The sequence below is a fragment of the Pan paniscus genome, chromosome 5 (assembly GCF_029289425.2).
Source record: "Pan paniscus chromosome 5, NHGRI_mPanPan1-v2.0_pri, whole genome shotgun sequence".
Taxonomy (NCBI): domain Eukaryota; kingdom Metazoa; phylum Chordata; class Mammalia; order Primates; family Hominidae; genus Pan; species Pan paniscus.
The window spans coordinates 62,559,534-62,582,462 of record NC_073254.2 but is presented as its reverse complement, the minus strand read 5'-3'; the positions used below and the strand labels follow the sequence as shown (position 1 = coordinate 62,582,462).

At 37.7% G+C, this 22,929-nt stretch overlaps 1 protein-coding gene across 5 annotated transcripts in view; it reads left to right on the top strand.

The window, feature by feature from the left end:
• PTCHD4 (patched domain containing 4) overlaps nucleotides 1-22,929 on the top strand; it is a 237,961-nt gene that overhangs the window by 25,073 nt on the left and 189,959 nt on the right. For 3 of the 5 annotated variants that reach the window (XM_014345352.4, XM_063605311.1, XM_063605310.1), the window contains exons 2-3: nucleotides 16,223-17,195; nucleotides 17,507-17,918. In XM_014345352.4, coding sequence (XP_014200838.2) covers nucleotides 17,191-17,195; nucleotides 17,507-17,918 — 417 coding nt within the window. In that variant the 5' untranslated portion in view covers nucleotides 16,223-17,190. The other 2 variants (XM_034962222.3, XM_003833185.3) reach the window with 2 other exon arrangements.

The window sequence follows — 22,929 nt, the reverse complement described above, 5'->3', positions numbered from 1 at the left end:
CTACAGCAGAGTCGAGTATGTGACACAGACCATATTTTGCACTCTTATTGCTTTGCACTGCTCTTCGGTCCACTGTAAATCATAGTGACACAATTATAATTCTACAACATTTCGGATGCTGTGAATATTGCTGTACCACTTTTTTTTAAAATTATTGTTACAGGTCATGTCAAAACCAAAAAATATTAGACTCTGAACGTTGCAGTCTTATAGTACAATGGAGTGTGGATTCTTTCATTGTCAAATTAGATGAAAAAAAGTTTGTTTTTTAAGCAATGACACGATAGCTCAGCTAAAAGAATAAAATATTGCCATTACCAGACTAAGCACGCATCACATCCCTAACTCATAGATAAACAGCAATCTGAAAAAAATAGAAAATTGTAAATGGAATATCTTATCATGACAGAATTTCTTCAAAAAATGAAATACAAAAATGAGGCTGCAACTAAATTTCTCAGCAGCTCACTTATCAGCCAAGCAAGGAAATCCTTTTGCTGATGTTGTAGTATAAAATCATGAGTGATTGCAGCAACTAAAGAAATGCAGCTAGAGAAAGTAATTAGGACTGTCAACTTTCTGGCAAGAATAGTTTCTCAAAGAATTGAAAACACTGTGAGTATATCAATAGTCAGCTAAAAATGAAAAAGACAAATGATCTTGAGAGGCTTTTCTTGGCTGTTGATGATCAACTCATGTTATCAATTCTAGTCAGTTGTTCCTTATTAGAGAAGTCAATGGCAAGTGTGAAGTGACTGGAAAATTAACCTCTATCAATATGCTTATATGTGAGAATGTTCTAAAAAAAGCCAAGAAAACACTAATTAAGCATGACCTGAAGTGGAATCTGCTAAGATGTGTTATAACTGATAGTGATAAAAATAAGTATGAAGCAGAAAATCACTTAATTTTCATAAATTTACAAAGCTTGTAAAAATGTAAGGTATTTAAACCCCTCGCTATGCATGTATTATTCATCAGCAGGTACTTTGCAGAAAATATTTGAATCCATTGTGTGCTATTGAACCATACCATCAACAGTAAATTTCCTTCACTCTTGCAGACTTAACTATCGGGTGACTGTGAGCTCAGGGCCCAGACTAATTTTTTTTTTTTTAATTAGAAGTACTCTTGCTGGTTGGGTGGCTCACACCTGTAATCCCAGCACTTTGGGAGGCCGAGGCAGGGGGATAGCCTGAGCTCAGGAGTTTGCGACCAGCCTGGGCAACATGGTGAAACACCGTCTCTACTAAGATACAAAAAATCAGTCAGGTGTGGTGGCGTGCACCTGTAGTCTCAGCTACTCAGGAGGCTGAGACAGAAGAACAGCTTGAACCTGGGAGGTGGAGGTTGCAGTGAGCTGAGATCGTGCCACTGCATTCCGGCCTGGGTGACACTGGGAGACCGAGCGAGACTCTGTCTCAAAAAAAAAAAAAAAGAAAGAAAAAAAAAGAGAAGTACTCTCAATCACTGTTATAAAACACTGAGCGGTTCTGAAATTAGATTTTCCTATAGAATTAAAAGTGTTTCTTAATGAACATTAAGAAAAGCCAAATAGTGCTTATATGTGAAATGTATATTTCAGTAGTCATTTCCACAAAAACTGATATTGTTTGAGTCACAAATAATGTCAAATGTTCTATATGCATTGTGCTGCCAAACATTAGAACAATTAACTAGATGTACACTCTTCTACAAATTAGTAGTGAGCTAAACTACTCACTACTAAAATTTTCTGACCTAAAAATACAGTTACAGCAGCATTTTTGTGACTATGATGAAAGTGCAAAGGACTTTTCATATTTCAAAATCCATTTAACTGCAACTGTGGAGTTTCCATCTAACATTCAATTGGAAGTGATTAATCTGAAATGTAATCACATGTTAAAAGTCAAATATCAAGAGAAGTATCCAGTAGAATACAAAGATTCCTTTTATTTAAGATATAAACAAATCCAATTAAATCATATGCTTTGTAGATTGCTAACAGTAGTTGGCAATAGCTGTGTGAAAGAAATTTCATAGATGAAACACACAAAATTTCATTCCAGATCAACATTAAGAGATTAATATTTGCAATTAATTTTGATGGTTGAGAATGCTAAATTCAAACCCCATATAGGAGGGTTTTTTTTTAATCACTGCTATAGCAAATTACCACAAACTTAGTGGCTTACAACTCCCATTTATTATCTCACAGATATTTAGCTCAAAAGTCTGAGTATAATGTGGCTTAACTGAGTCCTCTGCTTAGAAATCTCTTGAGACCAAAATCAATCAAAATCAAAATCTCTTGAGACCAAAATTAACATAGCTGTGTTTCTTTCTGGAGACGCTGGGGACAATTCTACTTCTAAATTCATTCAGATTTTAAACAAATTTGATTTCTTGTGGTTGTATAACTGAGGCCCCCATTTCTTTGCTGACTGTCAGCCAGGGGCTAATCTTAGCTCTTAGATACTCCAGACACATTCTTTTTCATGCTTTCCATGTGGCCCTTCCACCTCTGGCAGGTTAAGTGCCTCTCATGCTTCTAATCTCTCTAACTTATTTTGCTGCATCTCTCTGACTCCAGCTTCAGAAAGTTCTCTGTCTCAAAGTGCCCACCTGAATAATTCTGGTAAATCTTCCATTTAAACCCCCATAATCCTAATTATATCTGCAATGTCCCTTTTGTTATAGAACATAGTCAAAGGCTACAAGGATTAGGATGTAGACATATATCTAGGGCCATTATTCTGCCTACCATATCCAACTAAGCAAATGTGATTACCCAAAAAGAATTCCATTCTTCTTCTTAGTAGAACTATGTTACAAAAATTATACTCTATTATTACTATTGTATTTTGTTAATTAAATTATACTCTACTATTACTATCGGTTTTGTTAAGTAAAATATATGAGAATTTGTTTTTCTCTTGTTATATAGTTACCCATATAATATTCTCTATTTTGCCTTTTAGCCCATAAGCCTAAAATATCTAGCCCTTTACAGAAAAAGCTTGCCAATACCCTATCTAGTGAAAAAGTATAAATATGTATATATGAATATATATTAAAATATATATATATGCAGACTTTCTGGAAGAAAGTTTAAAAATATTTTTCCAAAACTGAAAAAAACAAAAAATACTGTGCAAAGATGACGGTAATTATATTACTTTTTTTTCCCCTGGGTAACTATTTATATGCTTATATTTAGTAACAGTTTTATATTAAATGATGTTTATTTAGCATTATTTAAAAAGGCAGAAATATGGAACTAAGCCAAACATGTACCAATAAGATGGTTAAATAAATGAGAGTAAATCTGTTCTGCACTGAATTATATCATAATAAATATAAATAATTATTTCATATACCATTCGTTATATACATTTCAGTGTTTTTAATAATGTCAATTTCTTATATTTTAAGGAGAACTCTAGTTATTTTTATAAATCTAATTGACTTAATTTTGTGGGAATATAAAAGAAGTGATTAAAAACCTTTGGTCTAAAGTAGTTAATCCTGAAATCAAGCTCTATAAATATTGTGTAGGGATATGGAGAAATCCTCAAAAAGAAAGAGCTAAAGAAAATGGCAGGGATGGCATCTTGGGAGTATAACTGAAAGTAGGAAGATGTGGATAAAAGAGTCTTATTTTTAATCACAGGGCATATGTGCTATTTGAATTATTTTGACAAAAGTATAAAAATATGGAATTATGCATTGTGTGTGTGTGTGGTTTCATCTGTTTAAGAAATATGTGATGGAGACTGTCCTATCATCAGGAAATCATTCCAGTTCACAGATCAGAAATGACTGAGGAATTGAGAGTACAGCTAATTACTAAGGTTGCTTCTTTTGACCAAATAGGCCAGAGCTTGAATAAAAGAAACATGGATTGAATGAATTTTTATAAGACCTAAGAAGAATATTTCATAAGACACATTTTTTCTTTTGACTCCCCTGTTCTGATGTCTTCCTTCTTCATTCATTTCCTGACTCCTGAACTCTGCTGGCTACAGAAGAAAATCTTAAGCCAAGCTGTTTTTCCTGTGGCAAATTTGACATAGGCATTGGAATATTTCCCCTGGATTCATGAATAGGCAAGGTAGGAGAAAGTCAAGAAATAGACAGTTATTCTTAAAAAGGACATATCCAAAATAGGCCAAGAACACAGAAAATTTTTCCACTCCGCAGCCTGAATATCAGGATGAACAGGGTCTTTGGGTGGGCAGGCCTGATTTTAAATTTCAGTAACTCCTAAACCCTGAACCTCAGTCCTAGCACCTGTAATAATGGATAGCAATTTCTATGCCACAGGTTTCTTTAGTAATGAATTAGACAATAAATACAAAGTAAATAGCCTACTGTTTAGCATAGAGTAAACATTCAACATAGCTAAGTTTCTCTGCTGACTATCATAAATTTTTCACACACAACTATATCCTTTTTAATGCCTACAATCATATAAATAATAGCAAAACATATCTATATACACTTATAGCTATTAAATATAGGTAAAATAATTTCACTCTCAAGCAATTATGTACTTCCTTTGATGTCAGATAAGCTCTTTGAAGGCAAGAAGCACATTTAATAATTATTTTATAACTTTATATAATATGCGTACTAATTCTATTAATATATTTGAATAAATACATTTGTTATTTCACTTAATCCTCACGCTAGTCTAAGAGGTGTGAGATTTTATTATCCCACTTTACAGATGAGGAGGCTAAAGTTTAGAGTGGTTAAATAATCTGACCAAGGTAACACCACTAGAAGGTGGCAGACGATGAATTTGAGGAATTTGAACCTAGATTTGTTTGTATCCAGAGTCTATATATCTACCATGCTGTATTGCCATTATTCCTAAAACAGAGCAGAAATGTCAGTCTTGCTGTTTTTACACTTATTTTTCAAGTGAATTCAGGAGGTATGCTGCCTGCTTTTAATGTACACATCCACATTTAATCTATCACCAAATTACATCTATTTTCACTTGTAAGTAACTCTCAAATTTTTTCATTTCACACCATCCTTGTGCTATTACCTTCATAGGTAGGGTTTTGTACATAGGAGTGTTTTGCACATTTTGGTTATTCAGTAACTCTTTGGTGAGTGCATTGAATAAACGTGGTTTCCATGCCTCTTTATATTTTTGTACTTGCCCACCTTACCTTTGTCTTTTGCTACTTCTGCCCCTGCATTTACACTTCAGCCATAATGAACTTTGTTTAGATCCTGAAGGTCACCAAAAACAGAAACAAGTATCAGAAACATACAATGCTAAAAACAAGAAAGGTAAGCCCCAGACAATCCATTAATACCGGGAGAGCTGAGGCTGGTGGCAGGGCAGCTAGGAGGGCCAAACAAAGAGGTACTTGGGAGCAAAAGGAGAATGTACACAAGGCAAACAGGAATTGAGACCCACATCATCAGCCACAAAGATCACGCCTCAAGATTGAAGTTAGCCTGTTGTGTCTTATCCTTAGTGACATTTATACTTCTTTTATCTTCCGTAGTTCTCATCCATACTTCTCTGACACTGGGAAAGCTATTCTAGAATAAATTAAGTAGCTATTATGTGATTATGTGTCAGGCATTTGCTAGAAATTAGAGTACAACTCTAGAGAGTATTAGGAATTCCCCCCAGGAAGCCTACAGTCTATGTAGGAAGTAGGCATGGATTACCTCAATACAATAGAATAAAGACTACACTAAATTTTACAGCTGCTCAGCAAAGAAGGGGCACTTTGCCAAAGATGAGGTCTCACAGAAAGACGTTTCATCACAGTTTCTATAAATGCCTATTGATTTTGCCTATGTCAACAAGATAACTAAATCCCCAGACAGTCTATATGTTTTCTGGAGATGTGTCAGTATATATGTGTGGCATGTGAACAGTCATATAAAACTTGGATATTTACTCATTTTGTTTACATTGCTTTTTTTTAGCTAAAAGGCTGAATATTTGCCAAAGTCATAGTAGAATTCTTCACTTTGTTTGACAGGCTGAAGACTGAATTTTTGAATGTCAAACATAGTCTGAGTTTTTTATCTAACATCATTTCACTTATATTTTCTGAGGAAATTTGTTTTTTCCAGCAAGAAATCTCTATTTGAAACAAAGTCATCTGCTGATTCTGCTACACCAGCAGTTAGGCTCTTCTATTTCTTTCCTCTCAATTTCTACATCAGTCTGAAGGGCAAAAAAAAAAAAAAAAAAAAAATCATCATAAGGGGCAGGGGTTTGAATTGTATAAGAGCAACTAGTTCTTTCCTATAATAATCCCAAATTGGCTATAAATTCTACCCAAATCTCTTCACCAATATACTATAATATTGAATGGGAAGTTATTCAGAAATCACAGTTTCAGCTCCTAGGAGCAGTGGTATATGAAGGGTTGCCATGGAGGTGGAGAGGTGGAAGCACTCCACCCCAGGTATAGGCAATAATAGCACTGGCTGTAGGAAATTTAAAGAAATAATAAAATAGACTAAACACTGGTCTGCTTTTTATTGTCACAAGGTATTTTCATTCTAAACAATGTCAGGGGTCAAACACTCCTCCCTACTAGATTAGAACACTCTCTCTGTGCCAAACCCTCCCTACAAAGTCCCCTTCTCACTGCCTTTTTCTCCTCTGCCCTACTTGGCCAGGGATGCTGTTACCAGAAGTAGGGAATACTGTACTCTTCTATTGTTGTTTTCTTTACAGTGATATGAATGTTGATATTTGATAATGTAATGATAAATACAGAGCCCATTAAGTGGCAACATCCCAGTTGGTTTCCCATTAGATGCCTCTTTAATGGTGAGTGTGATGCCCACTTTTGCTCAAGAAAAGTCTTCATAAAATTCTTTAATTTGTCAAACTCTGATGGGAGAATTGTCTTGTCAGGGAACGGGATTCATTTTCATGGTTACGACTATGCAAGGTAATTAATGAGAAACTCATCCTTAATAAGCAGGTTTCTCTCTGGGTACAGTAACATCACCAAAACGTCAGTTTGGTAACCAACAACCCAATTTGAATGTAAGCATACACTTTTGGGAAAGTATGCAATTTCTTTTTTTTTTTTTTTTTTTTTGTGATGGAATTTCCCTCTGTTGCCCAGGCTGGAGTGCAGTGGCGCGATCTCGACTCACTGCAAGCTCCGCCTCCCGGGTTCACGCCATTCTCCTGCCTCAGCCTCCCAGTAGCTGGGACTACAGGCGCCCGCCACCACGCCCGGCTAATTTTTTGTATTTTTTAGTAGAGACGGGGTTTCACCGTGTTAGCCAGGATGGTCTCGATATCCTAACCTCGTGATCCGCCCGCCTCCGCCTCCCAAAGTGCTGGCATTACAGGCATGAGCCACCGCGCCCGGCCAAAATATGCAATTTCATAACAAACATTAAGAGAGAAATATATTCTGGTTCTTCCAGAAGAAAGAGATACATTTTTAGAGTACTTTGAAGAAGGCCTTGTTAAAAACATTTCAGAAAAAAAGAGTTTCTGCTGAGAGAAAGGTACAAAAGGAAGAAGAAAATGAAAAAAGGAAGGAAGAAAAAAATGTAGAAAATCCTTCAGTTATGTTATAGATTAAAACTGACCAATTTATATTACTATTGGATTTAAGAAGAGAATAAATCTAAAAATGCTTTTAAAAATTTGTTGTACTTCTTCCCAAATTAGAAAATGTTTATTTAAATGACTAAAAATTGAATGTGCACAAAGCAGCATGTCATCTTTGTGCATTGATCCAATAAGACTCTGCACCATACTATAATTTGACAGGCAGTATTTAATCTTCAGTCCAGCTATTCCTCTGTGGCCACAATATTCCAAGTATTTTTACAGTTTCCATCTTTTTCCAGACCAATGCCAAAGCTTGTGTTCTTGAGTGGTGGGCCACTCCCAATCTTCAATGGCTCTCTGTTTGGTATTGTGCAAATACATGAATCACCAGGGAAGACAGATTGAGACTTGAGTAGGGAATCAGAGGCTGCTCTTTTTTAAGATGTGGCAAACCTAGCAAAGGAATCCCAGGAAATCAAAGTCTAGAATATCATAAAATCACAGCTGGAGAAAATTTAATCATCACCTAGTTAAATTCTATTACAGGCACACTTCATATTATTGCACTTCACTTTATTGTGCTTTGCAGATATTGTGTTTTTTTTCCTCCTACAAACCTTCAATTTGTAGGAACCCTGCATTGAACGAGTTTATTGGTGTCACTTTTTTAACAGCATGTGCTCACTTTGTGTCTAGATATCACATTTCAAACTTTTAAATTAATATTATATCTGTTAAGATGATCTGTGATCAGTGGTCTTTGATGGTACTATTGTAATTGTTTTGGGGTGCCTTAAACTGCACCCATACAAGATTGCAAACTTAAATTACTGTGTGTGTTCTGAATGCTCCACCAACCAGCAGCTCCTTCATCTCTCTCTCTCTCTTCAAGTCTGCCTATTCCCCTGAGATACAACAATATTGAAATTAGGCCAATTAATAACCCTAAATGGCCTCTAAGTATTCAAGAATGTGAAAGGAAGAGTTGAACATTTCTCACTTTAAATCAAAAGCTAGAAATGATTAAGCTTAGTTTGAAAGGCATGTCAAAAGTTGAGACAGTCTGGAAGCTAGGCTGAGAGAAGTGAAGATGCTTCAGATAAAAACCTTGAAGCTAGCAGAGGTTGTTTCATGAGGTTGAAGGAAAGAAGCCATCTCCACAAAAATGCAAAGTGAATCAGCAAGTGCTAATAAAAAAGCTGTAGTAAGTTATCCAAAGATCTACCTAAGATAATGAATGCAAGTGGATACACTAAACAACAACTTTTCAATGTAGACAAAGCAGCTTTATACTAGTAGAAGATGCCATGTAAGCTAGAGAGGAGAAGTCAATGTCCTGCTTCAAAGGACAGGCGGACTCTCTTATAAGGAGCAGATATGTCTAGTGCCACATTGATCATTCCCAAAATCCTAGGGCCCTTAAGAATTATGCTAAATCTATTCCACCTGTGCTAAACAAATGAAACCACAAAGCCTGGATAAGAGAACATCTGTTTACAGCACACTTTACTGAATATTTTAAGTCAGCTATTGAGACCTATCACTTAGAAAAAGAGTCCTTTCAAAATATTACTGCTGACTTGTTAAAGCAGACTAAATATAGCCTGAGAAGGGCTACATACTTCTATATTTGAGTCCTTGTGGATGAACTGTAACCTAGCTTAATAGTCAGACAAAATTGAAAACCTAACTTAATAGTATGCACCCATAACAATAGCTGAGCATTGGGCAATCCCAGCAGCCATACTTCAACCACTCATAGACTGCTGAGTGTTAAAACTGCATTCAAATAAGGCTAACACAGAGCTGTAGCAAATCTTGCTGTTTCTGTACATCACTTTACCTTTTTTCTCCATAAATTCGTTCTGAGCACAAGGCATCCCTGGAATATCTGTGAATCTGCCGTGATTCTGAGGGCAGCCTAATTCATGAATCATTAATTGCTCAATTAAAGTCTTTTAAATTTAATTTGGAGTAAGTTTTTCTTTTATCACATTGAAAATGCACCTGGTTACCCACCAGCTCTGATGGAGTCATACAAGAAGATGGTCGTTGTTTTCATGCCTGCTAATACATCATCCATTCTTCAGTCCAGGAATCAAGAATTTCAACCCTCAAGTCTTATTATTTAAGAAATAAATTTTGTAAGGCCCTTAGCTGCCATAGATACTGATTCCTCTGATGAATCTGGGCAAAGTAAACTGAAAACCTTCTGAAAAGAATTCACCATTCTGGATGCCATTACAACATTTAGGATTTATGACAGAAAGGCAAAATATCATCATCAATAGGAGTTTGGAGGAAGTTGATTCCAACCCTTATGGATAACTTTGAGGAATTTAAGACTTCAGTGGAGAAAGCAACAGCAGATGTGGTAGAAATAGCAAAATAGTTAGAATTAGAAGTGAAGTCTGAAGATGAGACTGAATTGCTGCAATTTCAAAATAAAATTTTAATGGATGAAGAGTTGTTTCCTATAGATGAGCAAAGAAAGTGGTTTATTGAGATGGCATCTACTGGTGAAAGTGCTGTGAATATAGTTGAAGTGACAACAAAATATTTAGAACATTACATAAATTTAGTTGATAAAGTAGCAGCGGGTTTGAGAGGAATGACTCCAATCTTGAAAGAAGTTCCACAGTGGGTGAAATGCGATCAAACAACATTGCATGCTACAGAGAAATCTTTCATGAAAGGAAAAGTCAAGAGATGTGGCAAACGACATTGTTGTCTTATTTTAAGAAATTTCCACAACCACTCTAACCTTCAGCAACCATCACCCTGAGCAGTCAGCTGCCATCAACATCAAGGCACGACCTTCCACCAGCAGAAAGATTACAACTTGTTGAAATATTCAATGACCATTAGCATTTTCAGCAATAAAGGATTTCTTAATTAAGCTATGTACATTTTTAGATGTAATGCTATTGACAACTAACAGGCTATGGTATGGCATAAAGATAATTTTTATATGCACTGGGAAACCAAAAAATTTGTGTGACTTGCTTTATTGCAATAGTTGCTTTATTGTGATGGTCAGGAAATGAACCTGCAATTTTTCTGAGATACAAAATATTAACTGTACTTTGTTTTGGTTTGTACATATGAATCTAAGGTTTATTGACATGGAATGATTTGACCAAGGTGACATAGTGGTTAAGCAGTTAAGTGATTAAACTAACTAGTACAAAAAAAAAAAAAAACCCACAAAACTTGATTGTCTGAAATCTTCTCCAGAACTTTAACTACTTTCCACCATAGAAAAATACTACCTCTGGGGAAAATTCCATACTTATGATTCATTTATAAATGGGACAAAAGTGAGTGTCTACAGGCTTTCTTTTTACACTGTTAAACATATAGTTGGATATTTTACCATTAGAATAAGAATGGTGTTTATCATAGGCTTTAAGCAAACAACATGCAACAACATAACAAGACTGAACCCACGAGTCATCTTTGATGTACCCTCTTAAATAGGATGAATTTTAGGTTATCAATTAATGCAAATTCTATCTAAACTTCTTATTACTTTAAGAAAAGATGTTTGCATGGACTCCTTACATCACTGAGTGTCATCTCAAAGATATAGTGAACAGAGATAGAAGATTTTCCAGGTGAATAATATATATGCTTATATTCTATTTAAATAAAGATAATTTAAATAAAGATATGCTTATATCCTATTTAAATAAAGATAATTTTTTAAAATATCAGATATTATTGGGCTTCCTTCCTGTACCATTATAAAGCTTTTTAACATAAATGAATTAAAAATCAGTAAGTCAATTCATTTGAACAGATTATAGTTCTATTTTCCATTTAGAAAGCAGTCTCCAGAAGCAAATTTGCTTCATACAGAAAAACTCAGCATCAAGGTTAGTGTTAGCTGCCCAAGACCCAAACATCCCCAACATCTTATCATGCTTATTCCTAAAGAAACTGGTTTAAAACAAAACAAAACAAAACAAACTCTGCATAAACTCCCCCATGACAATGTGCTCAGAGAGGAGGCTGGCCCCATTCCCAGCACCAGTGTGAGTCCAGATTGGCTTCAGCCAGTTACCACATTATCATTCCTCTCACCAGTGATTGATTTAGACATGGGCATGGGAAATGAGACTTAAGAGGAAATCTACTGGAGGCCTTCTGGGAAAAGCTTCTTCACTCTTACAAGACACAAGAGCTGAGGCAGCTTCTTCCTTGGGATCTTGTCTGTCTGCGTGTGTTGCCTGTGGAGCAAGCATGAGCACAGAGCTCAAGCTGTGGGCATGGGCAAGGCTGAGAGGAAAATGACCTGGGTTCTTAATTACACTCTTGAGTCTCTAAATTAACCAGCTCTATAACTACTGTTCTTGTGGACATCCTGTTATATGAGATAAGAAATGTCCTTATTATTCAAGCCAGTTACAGCTGCAGACATCCAAAATGCTGAAGACCAAAATTGCCTCTAAAATGTAAAACGTTATATCTCGGATACGCCCTTCTGCATACAAGAGGCCTGAGCCAAGCGATGAGGCTAATCCCTGGCAAACTCCTTAAACCCGTCACAGAAGAAGGTCAAAGAGCATCTTCTTAAAACCCACAAGCCAGCATTCCTTGAGATGGCAGTGGCAGAAAAAGTCTGATGTAAAATGACAAAAGGGGGTCAGATGATAGCCCTGAACTTATAATCAGGACTAAAGGTGAACAGGGCAAAGAATCCAGAAAGAGGGTGAGTTTGCTGCCTGATCATCAAGCTCATCTGCTCTTCTCCTTTGGCACAAAGTTAAACTGCATTTTTCAGCCTCCCTGGAGGTTAAGTGCAAATCAGAGAGATGCATGAAAAAGTGATGTTTCTCATGCATTTCAGAAGAAACCATCAAAACCTCCCAGGTGTGCTTCTTCCAGCTCTTTTCCCATTTGCAACTCTGCAACTCGTAGGCTAGGAAATGACCTCAGGAAGGACTTTGAAGTCGTCAGTGGAAGGTGGATGAATGACTTTGTGGAATCCAGGCCTGAGCTTGATTCCTTTCCTGGATGACCAGAAATATCCACAAGGAACTGCTAACCTTGAACAAGATAAAACTTTGTTTTATTCCACTGAGCTTTGGAGGCTTAGCATGTTAGAATGGTTAGAATTGGTAGTATTAGAGCATTAATTAATGTGGCAAACTTACTGAGTTTTTGTGAATACTGCTATGAGTGAATTCAGCAAGTGAATACATGTAATCTATATTTATGAACAAACAGGACCAAATAATTAGGTGTCTTATTTAAAACATCTAGGAAGTAAATTATGGAATTGGCCTAGAACTCAGCTATTCTGTGTCCAAGTCCAGTTTTCTCTGGTGTCTCATCCTGCAAAAGTACAAACTAATAAGTCCCAACTTGATTCTAAGTCTTGAAAACTCATACTGACCAAGATATATCAGAAAATATGAATTCTGTTTGAACTAAATAGAACCAATTAATGTATTGTTACTAATTGATCCCTAAATGCACCACTTTCAGCTTTATATTAAGCCCTATTTTAAATCAGATTTGCAATAATTATCATGTGATTGATATCCACTGATGTCTTAGTGAAAATTAACCTTCTGTGGGCTAATCTGGAATATTGCTAACATTTCCCTTCTTTTTATCATATAACTTATCTTTCTAATGAATCCCTAATAGTATTTGAGATTGACTTTTCACAGTAGAAAAATTGAGCAACCATGCTTTTCTTCCTTATTTTAAATTATTTTTCTTATTAAAAATACATATTTTTGTTATAGAAAAACAATTTTTAAATCACTGATAGACCCAGACTTTTCACTGTAGAAATGGGAGGTTGCAGGAAAACAAGGGAAAGGGGCTACAATAATCTATGTAGCAATAGATGAGAGTTGGAGTCATAAATATAAACTCATAGTTGGCTTAATATAGATGCAGATAGTTATATAAAAACCATTACAGATACACAACATACACACACAGATATAGATAAGTATACATCCATGTAATGTCATTGCTCTGTCAGGGATTAGAAGCAATGATAACTCAGTAACAACCAGCATATCTGGCACCCAGATCTTTGTTTGTAGTACCATTCTCCAATAAAACAAACAAAGGCTGCTTGGAGAAGTGGCTGATTCTAGGACTGGGATAGGACGGATACACAAGATGAGCCTGCAGCATTTTGTAGTACCAGGAAGTATTAATACTCCTAGAAAAGAAGAAAATACCCCACAGTAATGGAATATCACAGAGACACAGGAGGCAACTGAAAGAATTCCTTTCAGTGGCCAAAGCTGGACCAATTTAAGCAAGAAAGTATTTTCAAATTATAGCCCAAAGTAAAAAAGAAATATCCAGAAATATCCATGAGTCCATGCCAATATAAATAAAAGACTGGCTGGATGAATGAATGAATAAATAGAGAAAATAGACAAATATCTTGTGCACAAGATTTGCAAATTATGGACTCCAACCTTAAGGAGGAAGGAGGTAGAGCCTAACTCTCCACTCCTTAAGTGTAAGCTGCACATAGTGACTTCTGTCCAAAAAAACACAGTATGGAGGATAGTAAAAAGATTAACTTTACAGTGGAGAAACCTGAAAAATGCTACTTCAGTTGAGTGATCAAGGTTCACATCAACAGCGATAAGTCACTTTGAAAGAATGCTCCCTTGATATTATGTGATGAAAATGGCACTTTACCTTTCTGTTCTTCCTCCCAAAAATCTCTTAGCCCCAGACTAATCATGAGAAAAACATCAGACAATTCCCAATTGAGGAATATTCCACCAAATATCTGACCAATACTCAAAACTTTCAAGCTTATCAAAAGCAGGGAAAGCCTGAGAAACTGTCATAGCCAAAAGGGTCTTAAAGAGACAAGACAATGAAAAGCAATGTGGTATCCAGGATAGGATCCTGGAACAGAAAAATAACATCAGGTAAAAAGTAAGGAAAACTAAATAAAGTATGAACTCATAATAATAATGTATTAATATTGATTCTTTAATTTTAAAAATTTACCAAACTAATGTAAGATATTAATAATAGGAGAAACTAAGCATAGGTTATAAGGAAATTTTCTATACTATCTGCCAATTTTCTTTCATTTAAAGCTATTCTAAGTTCACCCACAATCCCATCATCTAGCAATAAACAGAAACATTCTAATGCATCCTTCATCTTTTTTCTATGTGTATATTTTTTATTTTGCAAAATGGTTTCATATTGTACCTAATTCTTCAGTTAACATTCAGTGAATGTATTTCCATGCCATTATAATTCTACAACATGATTTACATTTATGTCAGAGTGGTTCATCTCAGGTATATACCATACATTATTTAGTCAATTATACATTGGTACCTTTATTCTTCCCTAATTCTATTAAATTTATTGAAGAAGGAAGTGTGGGAAATGAAGAGAATAAGAAAAAAGACAATAACACTGACATATTTGTTTGTTGTGAGAAGAGAGTATGCTGCCTGATGCTACCGAAGGAAATGCAATGGGCTGAGAAGCAAGATAGCCAGAGACCAGTCTCAGCTTTACAGAGAACTCTGAGGGTGGCCTTGAAGTCACTTAATCTCTGTCATTTCTAGTGTCCTTACTTATAAAATGGACTTGATAAGTTATGCAACAATGTCCATTTCTAAAATCTATTACTGCATATTTTGCATAAAGGCTATTAAAAATTTTAACGTAGAGGATATAACCAAGTATATTTAATGTAATAACGAAGGTATAGAAAATGGACGATAGATACATTTCCTCTCTGCTGTATAGCCAAAAATTTCCCATCATGTGGCACTAATGGAATACATTATGTAAAGAGAGAAAAAGATCTGACAGTGGGATGCAAAAGTGACTCCACTGAAGGAGAGGAAAGACTAGTCTATGAATGTGGCAAAGAGATTGAGTTTGACTGAATACAAGAAAAGGCAGTGTAACAATAGAATGGGCTTCCTAGAAAAATTTGTGAATTTGGGAATGTTGTAGCATGGGCCAGATGGAGAACTACCAGAGATAATATAGAAGCTATTCCTGCACTCAGTAGAAATTCAAACAGAATGGCGGCCAAGGTCACTTTCAATTTAGAAAGGGCGGAATTTTTATTTAATCTTATATATGACACCTTCTTCTAGACACTTTTCCTTAAGCATTGTCGCTGTTTCTGAGCTCTCTGCTGTGTCATTGGTCTCTTAACTGAAGAATCAATTCCAGTAGAAAAAAATAAAAGGTATATATTATGACAAGGAGTCCTTTAGCTTGTTTGTATGCATAGATGGGTCCCTTTCTAAGTATCTAATTAAGAATGGGCACTTTCACTGTTATTAAATTGTGCACAGAACATCTCTTGAAACTCAATCTTTTCTATGAAGTCATTCCAAAAAGAACAGAAACTTTGGAAAGCAAATCTCCAGTTCACAATCACACTTTAGAGTTTGCCCTAAAAAATTCATATATATATATATACACACACACACAAACACACACTTATTAATATTAGTTTTTGAAGTTGACCTGATCTGAAGCTAAGGTCCTCATCTTCACACTTCTGGGTGCTGAAGGAGGAATTGTATCTGGTGGGGGTTTTCTTTCTTATACAGTGAAGGAGATTCACTGTTTTTTACAAGTGACTCCAATAGGTTTCCCTCTCTCTACCCACCCGACTCTCTTTTTTTTCAGGCAAAACTACCTGGTGTGTCTGGAAGTGTCTCTTTCTGGAATTCCACTCACAGGGGAAAATTAGCCTGAACCAGATGGCTTGAAACAGTCCTCATGGGTGAGGGGTGGAAGGAGACACTGGGAAAGGGGACTGAAATTAGCTTTAGGAACTTTCTGTCCTTTAATCTCAACAATACGGAAAGTGAATGTAACATGTTATGAGAAACCTCATATTGCCTGTAGATCTTCACTTTCAATACACACACACGCACACGCACACGCACACAGGCTACTGCTATTGGCAAATGCCTCCTCTCCAGCCATCAGAGGAAAGAAGCTATCCAGACGGTCCCAACGCACCAGGGATAGATGGAGTCTCCGCAGCCCTCAGCTGCAGCGGACTGGTCTGTGGAATCACAGCGAGGAAGGTGTTGCGAGGAAATCCCTTGCATGCTGTGTGGTGTGTTAAAAATGCAGCATCATCCTCTCTGCTCCTTTTCTTCGCTGAAAAGCAGAATTCGAGGGCACAGGGAAACTGGAGGGGCGAGAAGGCTGCCTCCTGGAGCCCTGGAGCTGTCTCCCTCCACGCCCCACTCCTTGGGCTCTAATTGCCCCTGCTCCAATGGGCCAGCAGCACCTTCACCATTTATTTCCTCTTCCATTCACTCCAGCGGGGAGGGAAGAGGGAACACAAAACTCTAAAAATAACTGTCAGCATCTTAAAAAAAGAAAAAAGCTTATCTGCCCCCCCACCCCCAACGTGCTCCCGCCCTTCTCCCTCCTCTCCCCCCCTCAGCCCCCCCCCCTTTATGGGGCACATGTCTGCTTCTTACAACACCGAGGCACATGGTTCCAGTTAGGCACCGAACCCCACCAAGACAGAGAGGAAATCCACATCTGTGGGACGCCCCACACGGAACCACCTCCAGCGAGGGAGGCCAGGGGACTGCAGCACCGAGATGAAGGGCTAGACCGAAGGAACGCTGCTCATGCGGTGAGAGCCAGCGCGGGAGGCGGCGAGGGCGCGGGGAGACCGGGGAGGGGGTGGGCCCCGCGGCGTCCGCCGCCCGCCCCCACGCGCGCTGTCGGTATTTGCCCGCCTTGCTGCAACTTGCTGCAGTGTTTGAAAGAGTAGTAGGAGCGCATGGAGGTGGGGCCGGGGAAAGACCAGGCGGAGTGGTTGTGGGGTGAGCGCGGAGTGGGTGGGGAGGCGGCGGCGGTGGGGAGGGGGGACTGGCCCCAGGGGATGGGATGGGGGAGAACGGGGTAGCCCGGCGCTTACACATGTCACATGTGCTTTTTAAGACGGCCGGGAGCGCCTGCGAGCTGGATCTGGTGGAGGATGCTGCGGCAGGTGCTTCGCAGAGGGCTCCAGTCGTTCTGCCACAGGCTGGGTTTGTGCGTGAGCCGGCACCCGGTCTTTTTCCTCACCGTGCCCGCAGTCCTGACAATCACCTTCGGCCTCAGCGCGCTCAACCGCTTCCAGCCCGAGGGCGACCTGGAGCGCCTGGTCGCTCCCAGCCACAGCCTGGCCAAGATCGAGCGCAGCCTGGCCAGCAGCCTTTTCCCCCTGGACCAGTCCAAAAGCCAGCTCTATTCGGACTTACACACCCCTGGGAGGTATGGCAGGGTGATCCTCCTCTCCCCAACCGGGGACAATATTTTGCTCCAGGCTGAGGGGATCCTGCAGACCCACCGAGCCGTGCTGGAAATGAAGGTGAACCACAAGGGCTATAATTATACTTTTTCCCATCTGTGTGTGTTGAGAAATCAGGATAAGAAATGCGTGCTGGATGATATTATTTCAGTGCTAGAGGATCTCAGGCAGGCTGCCGTCTCCAATAAGACAACAGCCAGGGTGCAAGTGAGGTATCCCAACACTAAATTAAAGGTATGCTCCTTCTGCATGCTTCTGCCAATTAAAGAGGCAGCACTTCATTTCTTGCCCTAAACAAGCAAAGAAAATGCAGAGGTCTCATCCTTAAGACTCAGAAGCTAATGCTTCTTTCATTTCTGGGGGGAAAAGATGGGCAACTGAGTGAAGAAAACAGGCAATGAATGGTATGACTAGATATTAAGAAATTCAAGGCCAAACAAAACAAATACCAAAAATAAAAAAAAAGAAAAATGAAAACAAAAGTTATTTCTGAGACCCTGCAATTACATCTTTGTTCAGGGTTAATAAATCAGTGAATGGAAGGGGGAGGGGGAATCCTCAACAATTTGTGGGATTTCTTTTCATTATGGGGCTCAATGTATTTCTTATTACTGATTACACATCCACCTGGTGTCATATCCACCTATTTACATCTTCAGCCTGGCTTGATTGTTAACATGTGGGGAGTTTGTGTTTTGGTGCCGTGTGTGTGTCTGAAAGCAGTGAGTTATGAATGTAGTAGGGATTCCAGGAATGATGTGTATATGTGTTTGCATAGCAAACGAAGCAGGAATTTTCTGTGTATAAAAATAGGAATGTGCACCTAACTGATGTACTAGATAACTGAGTCCAGTGATCTTCCTTTCCCATAAAAAATTCCAAATGAGAGCAAGATTATTACAAAAGCCTTGTAACAAAAGGAAAGAAAAAAAAAATCACAGTCAGCAAAATTTACAAAGAACGGTCATTTCAGCATTAAATATATTGTGCTGTTTAGACTCTCAATTTAAATTTTGTCTCTCAAATGAGATTTCTAAACTCATTCTACACTGTCAAGATTGAACTGCTGCAGGCAATGAGGCATGCAGTCTCCAGGTGACTGAAGTTTCAGGGACAAATGTGACTTCCAAAAGAGTCACTGCACCATTTGTCTGCTTCACCCTGTGCATGCCCAGAAGCTGCACAGCCAAGAACTCCCAAGACAGGTGTTTCCAAAGAAGAAGAATTTTTTTTTTTAATGTATGTGAAGATATGTGTGTGCATCTGTGGAGATAGTGGAATAGAAAGGACCCCAGTTTTAATAAATGAATGACCTAATATAGGAAATCACTAATTTGATATAGTCGGCATCTATACATTAAAGAAAACCTTTTTCAGGAGTTTTGAGAGAAAAAAATCTTTTTCCTAAATTGAAGGAGGATTTAATGCACTTAGAAACTAGAGATTCCTCAGGGAAACCTTATAACCTGCTTTTTTTTTTTTTTTCTTAACATGGTGTTCCCATTTAAATGAATCCAGAGGCTGACAAGGGTTTCAGCTTTACAAAGCTGAGCAGCCCCTTGATGTTTAGTGAAACGAAACAGATGATTTATCAGCTTTAAATCTAGGTTAGGGTTTGCCTGCTTCAAACTTATTGATGGGAGCATGTTGGATGTGTGGTTAGGCAGCATGCTTTTCATTTCCCCGAATCCTTTGCCATCAACATTATTGCTTGCTAAAGAAAAGGATGTGGTGGAGAGGTAATCTTCCTAACCTATACTCTTTTAATTGAGTTATTTCCTATACCAAACACCTGGAGTAAAGAAAGATTTGCAACTTTGTCATATATAAACTTCAGTTGGTTTTTCCTATGGAGTCAACTTTGTAGTTCATTAGTATGCATTATTGGTTGGGTCCTCTAGTGCTTGTATTTACAGTATCCTCCAGGTGTAAAATTTTTGTTCAATCAGCCACTGAGGAGATTTTGTTTATCTGGTAATATCATTATGCTATTTACAGTATAAAATCCCTGAGGTATTCAATTTACTCATTTAATAATCATTTGTTGTGCTCTTATGATTTACTAAATGCTCTCCTAAGCATGTGAGACAGAGTTTGGGGCAAGAAAAGCAAAGTTCTCACTCTCGTGAGGCTTAGCAGTAGTAGTCTGGGTGACAGAGGGATACCGCCTCAAAAAAAAAAAAAAAGGTAGATGTCAGTGTCCTCACCCAGAGTAACCTGCAAGCAGGAACTCTGCAATCTTTGAGTGCACCATTGACCCAACACCATTCTAGGCCTATAACAGGTGCTTCATGGAAAATTTATGCTGTTTGGTGGTTGATATACATCTTAGTAGAAGTCAGAGGGTAATCACTAAAGAAGGGAATCATTAATTACAAAGGTTAATATCATAATAGCATAAAAAGTACAGAAGTGTTACACATTAGCTAAAGTTCTTATTCCACAATATTCTAGTATCTATCAATGTTTCCTCAAATGTGTTGTCTTAACTCTCTCTGCCTGGCATCAGTGGGAGTCTTTAAACTATGTTTGGGTAAATTGGGCTTTTGAGATTTTCTGAAAGCAATGGGCCCTCTCAAGTGTTCAAACAGAATCTCATGCAATACATAATGTAATATTTAAAATATAATCTTAGGAGTACCATGGATGCCTAGAATCTTGTCAAAGGCTCTCCAGGGGCTCCCAGGATCAGAACTCCCTGGCAGAGAGCAAAATGAGATGGCCTTGTTTTAATTACATGTTATTTAAAAATGATTTTGGTTCCTGTGTTTCAAGGGCTCTCAAAGGATGCCTCTATGATGCTAATACACACTAACGTGTGAGAACTCCTGGTGTACAAGATTTGAGGAAAATTTTTATATGTATTTTTTTAGCCCTCAAATTCATTTTGCTTTCTCCTGTTCTACTGGGTCACCACTCTTCCCAACTCTGACCAATATGGAAAATTTTAGTACTGGAAAGTGCTATTGGTAGGCAGAAAATTAGGAAATTGCAGAATAAATAGCGGTGGCTGCATAACATGAGTATGAATTGGCAATTACTTGACATTAAAGAAGCAGGTCAGTGCTTAGGGACAGGCTGAAGATGTGTAAACACTGATTGACTGACAGAAGTGGTCAGAAACCTTTGTTATGACAACAGAAGGTCATCTTCCAAATATTATTAAGACACCCAGGGAGTCCTGGACACAGAAAGGTTTAGAACTTCTGATAAACATGATTATGTTGACAAGGTGATCCAGACAAGCAGGGACACAGAAAGGTGCCTTCCATGGAATTCCAAATAGAGGCTTAGATAAAACTGGTATCAAAAAAGCAGCCATCGACTTAGAATACCACAAAAGAAATGGTACATATACACGATTTCAAAAGCTGTGTAGAAAATATGCCAAAATCTTAAATCCCTACATCTATATGACATGACCTCTGAAATTATTCCCTTCATTATAATCTTTCTTTTATATCTCTCACTAGGCACACAAATCATATCGTATATCCTTTCTGTACTATTCACTTTCCCCACCCCAACCCAATCTAGTTCTGTGTAGATAGTATTCACAACAAATAGTCATTAATTTATTGATTAATTTGCACACTTATACTGCTATGTCACAAAATTATCATCACTTTTTCAACTTTTGTGGCTTACTTTTATTATAAAGGTATTCTTTGTATTCTCCAGCTGTCTTTAAAGTGCTTTTGACCCAAATATTTAGGGGCTATTTTTTTTCAACTATTAAAATATACACATCATACTATTGTATACAGTAATAGAAATGGGCAGACTGAATTTTTAAGTAAAATACTTAACATGTTGTTGAAGTCTACCTCTTGATTAAAGTGAGATAGGCATTCAGAATCTTTAAGCAACAACTGTTCTGGACTCTAAGAAATGTTTTCATTATCATTCAAGGAGGTCAGGTGTTTACAGGTAATATTTCCCTGTTTTTAGGTAGGCCAACATAACCTCACTTCTCCACCTGGCTAGTTTCATGAAAGCAACAATTCTCATATGTCCCCAGTTCTTTATTTTAGCTGCAGTAAAGACACAGGTAAAGATTTAAGCAGACAAATGTAGTCCTTCGATAAGGGTTTGATTCCAAGTCTAGATTCCAACATCCTGGCCAACAGTGATAGAGAAATAAAGCAAATCTATTTCCCTGAATCCTGCCATTCCCATTATATTCCATTAATAACCACACCTCTGAACAGATGTTAAAGTGAAATCAGTATGTACTTCAATGTACCACATTTGAAATAAGAGCAAAGATAGACTTTCCTGCTTCTTAACAGAAGACAGTGTTTCTTTGGGTACATTTTGGGTGCATGCTCCAGGTTTGGAAGATGTTGCCGCTAATCATTTAGCTCCAATCTCAATGGAACAGTAACTTAAGCCAACATGAAAAGTGAGGACCAGCATTACTTGGGGAAATTTTCAAGCAAAGTTATGCTATGGACTTCTTTCTCTAATTCTAAAACCGTATAAGGTATACATGTCAGGATCTTCTCTGATATATTGATTTAAGCTTACCTTTCTGACTGAGTAAAACATCACTACCTTACTGAATGTTCAGTTTGTATCCTACATGGTGCTAGGTGTTTCAAACACACATGCTATTTAATCTTTACAAGTTTTTAAGTCAGGGGGATTATTTCTATTCCCATTTTTATAAGAAAGAAAACTGAAGACCAGGAGGTTGGCTTCCTTGAAGTCCCCAAGCTAGTAATTGCTGGAGCTTGGATTTAAATCCAGTTCTGTCGGGTACTGAAGCTCATATTCTTAACCACAATACAATATTAGATCCCATGACATCCTCCATCATTCTCTGTAACGACAGCCCTTTATACTAAGAAAGAAGTAGGGCTCTAATTCCTGACATCTGAAATCCATGACAAAATACCACTACTAATGTTTCACATCATTTCCCTTACTTGCTCAGAGTGACTGGCTCATAGGAAGGTGACACAGAGTGAAGCTTCTAGTTTGGACAAATTCTTACTATCCCCTTACTGTGGAGAGTTTAGCAAATTCTTCATTGGCACAGGATTTCATCTTTAATATCATTTTCTAT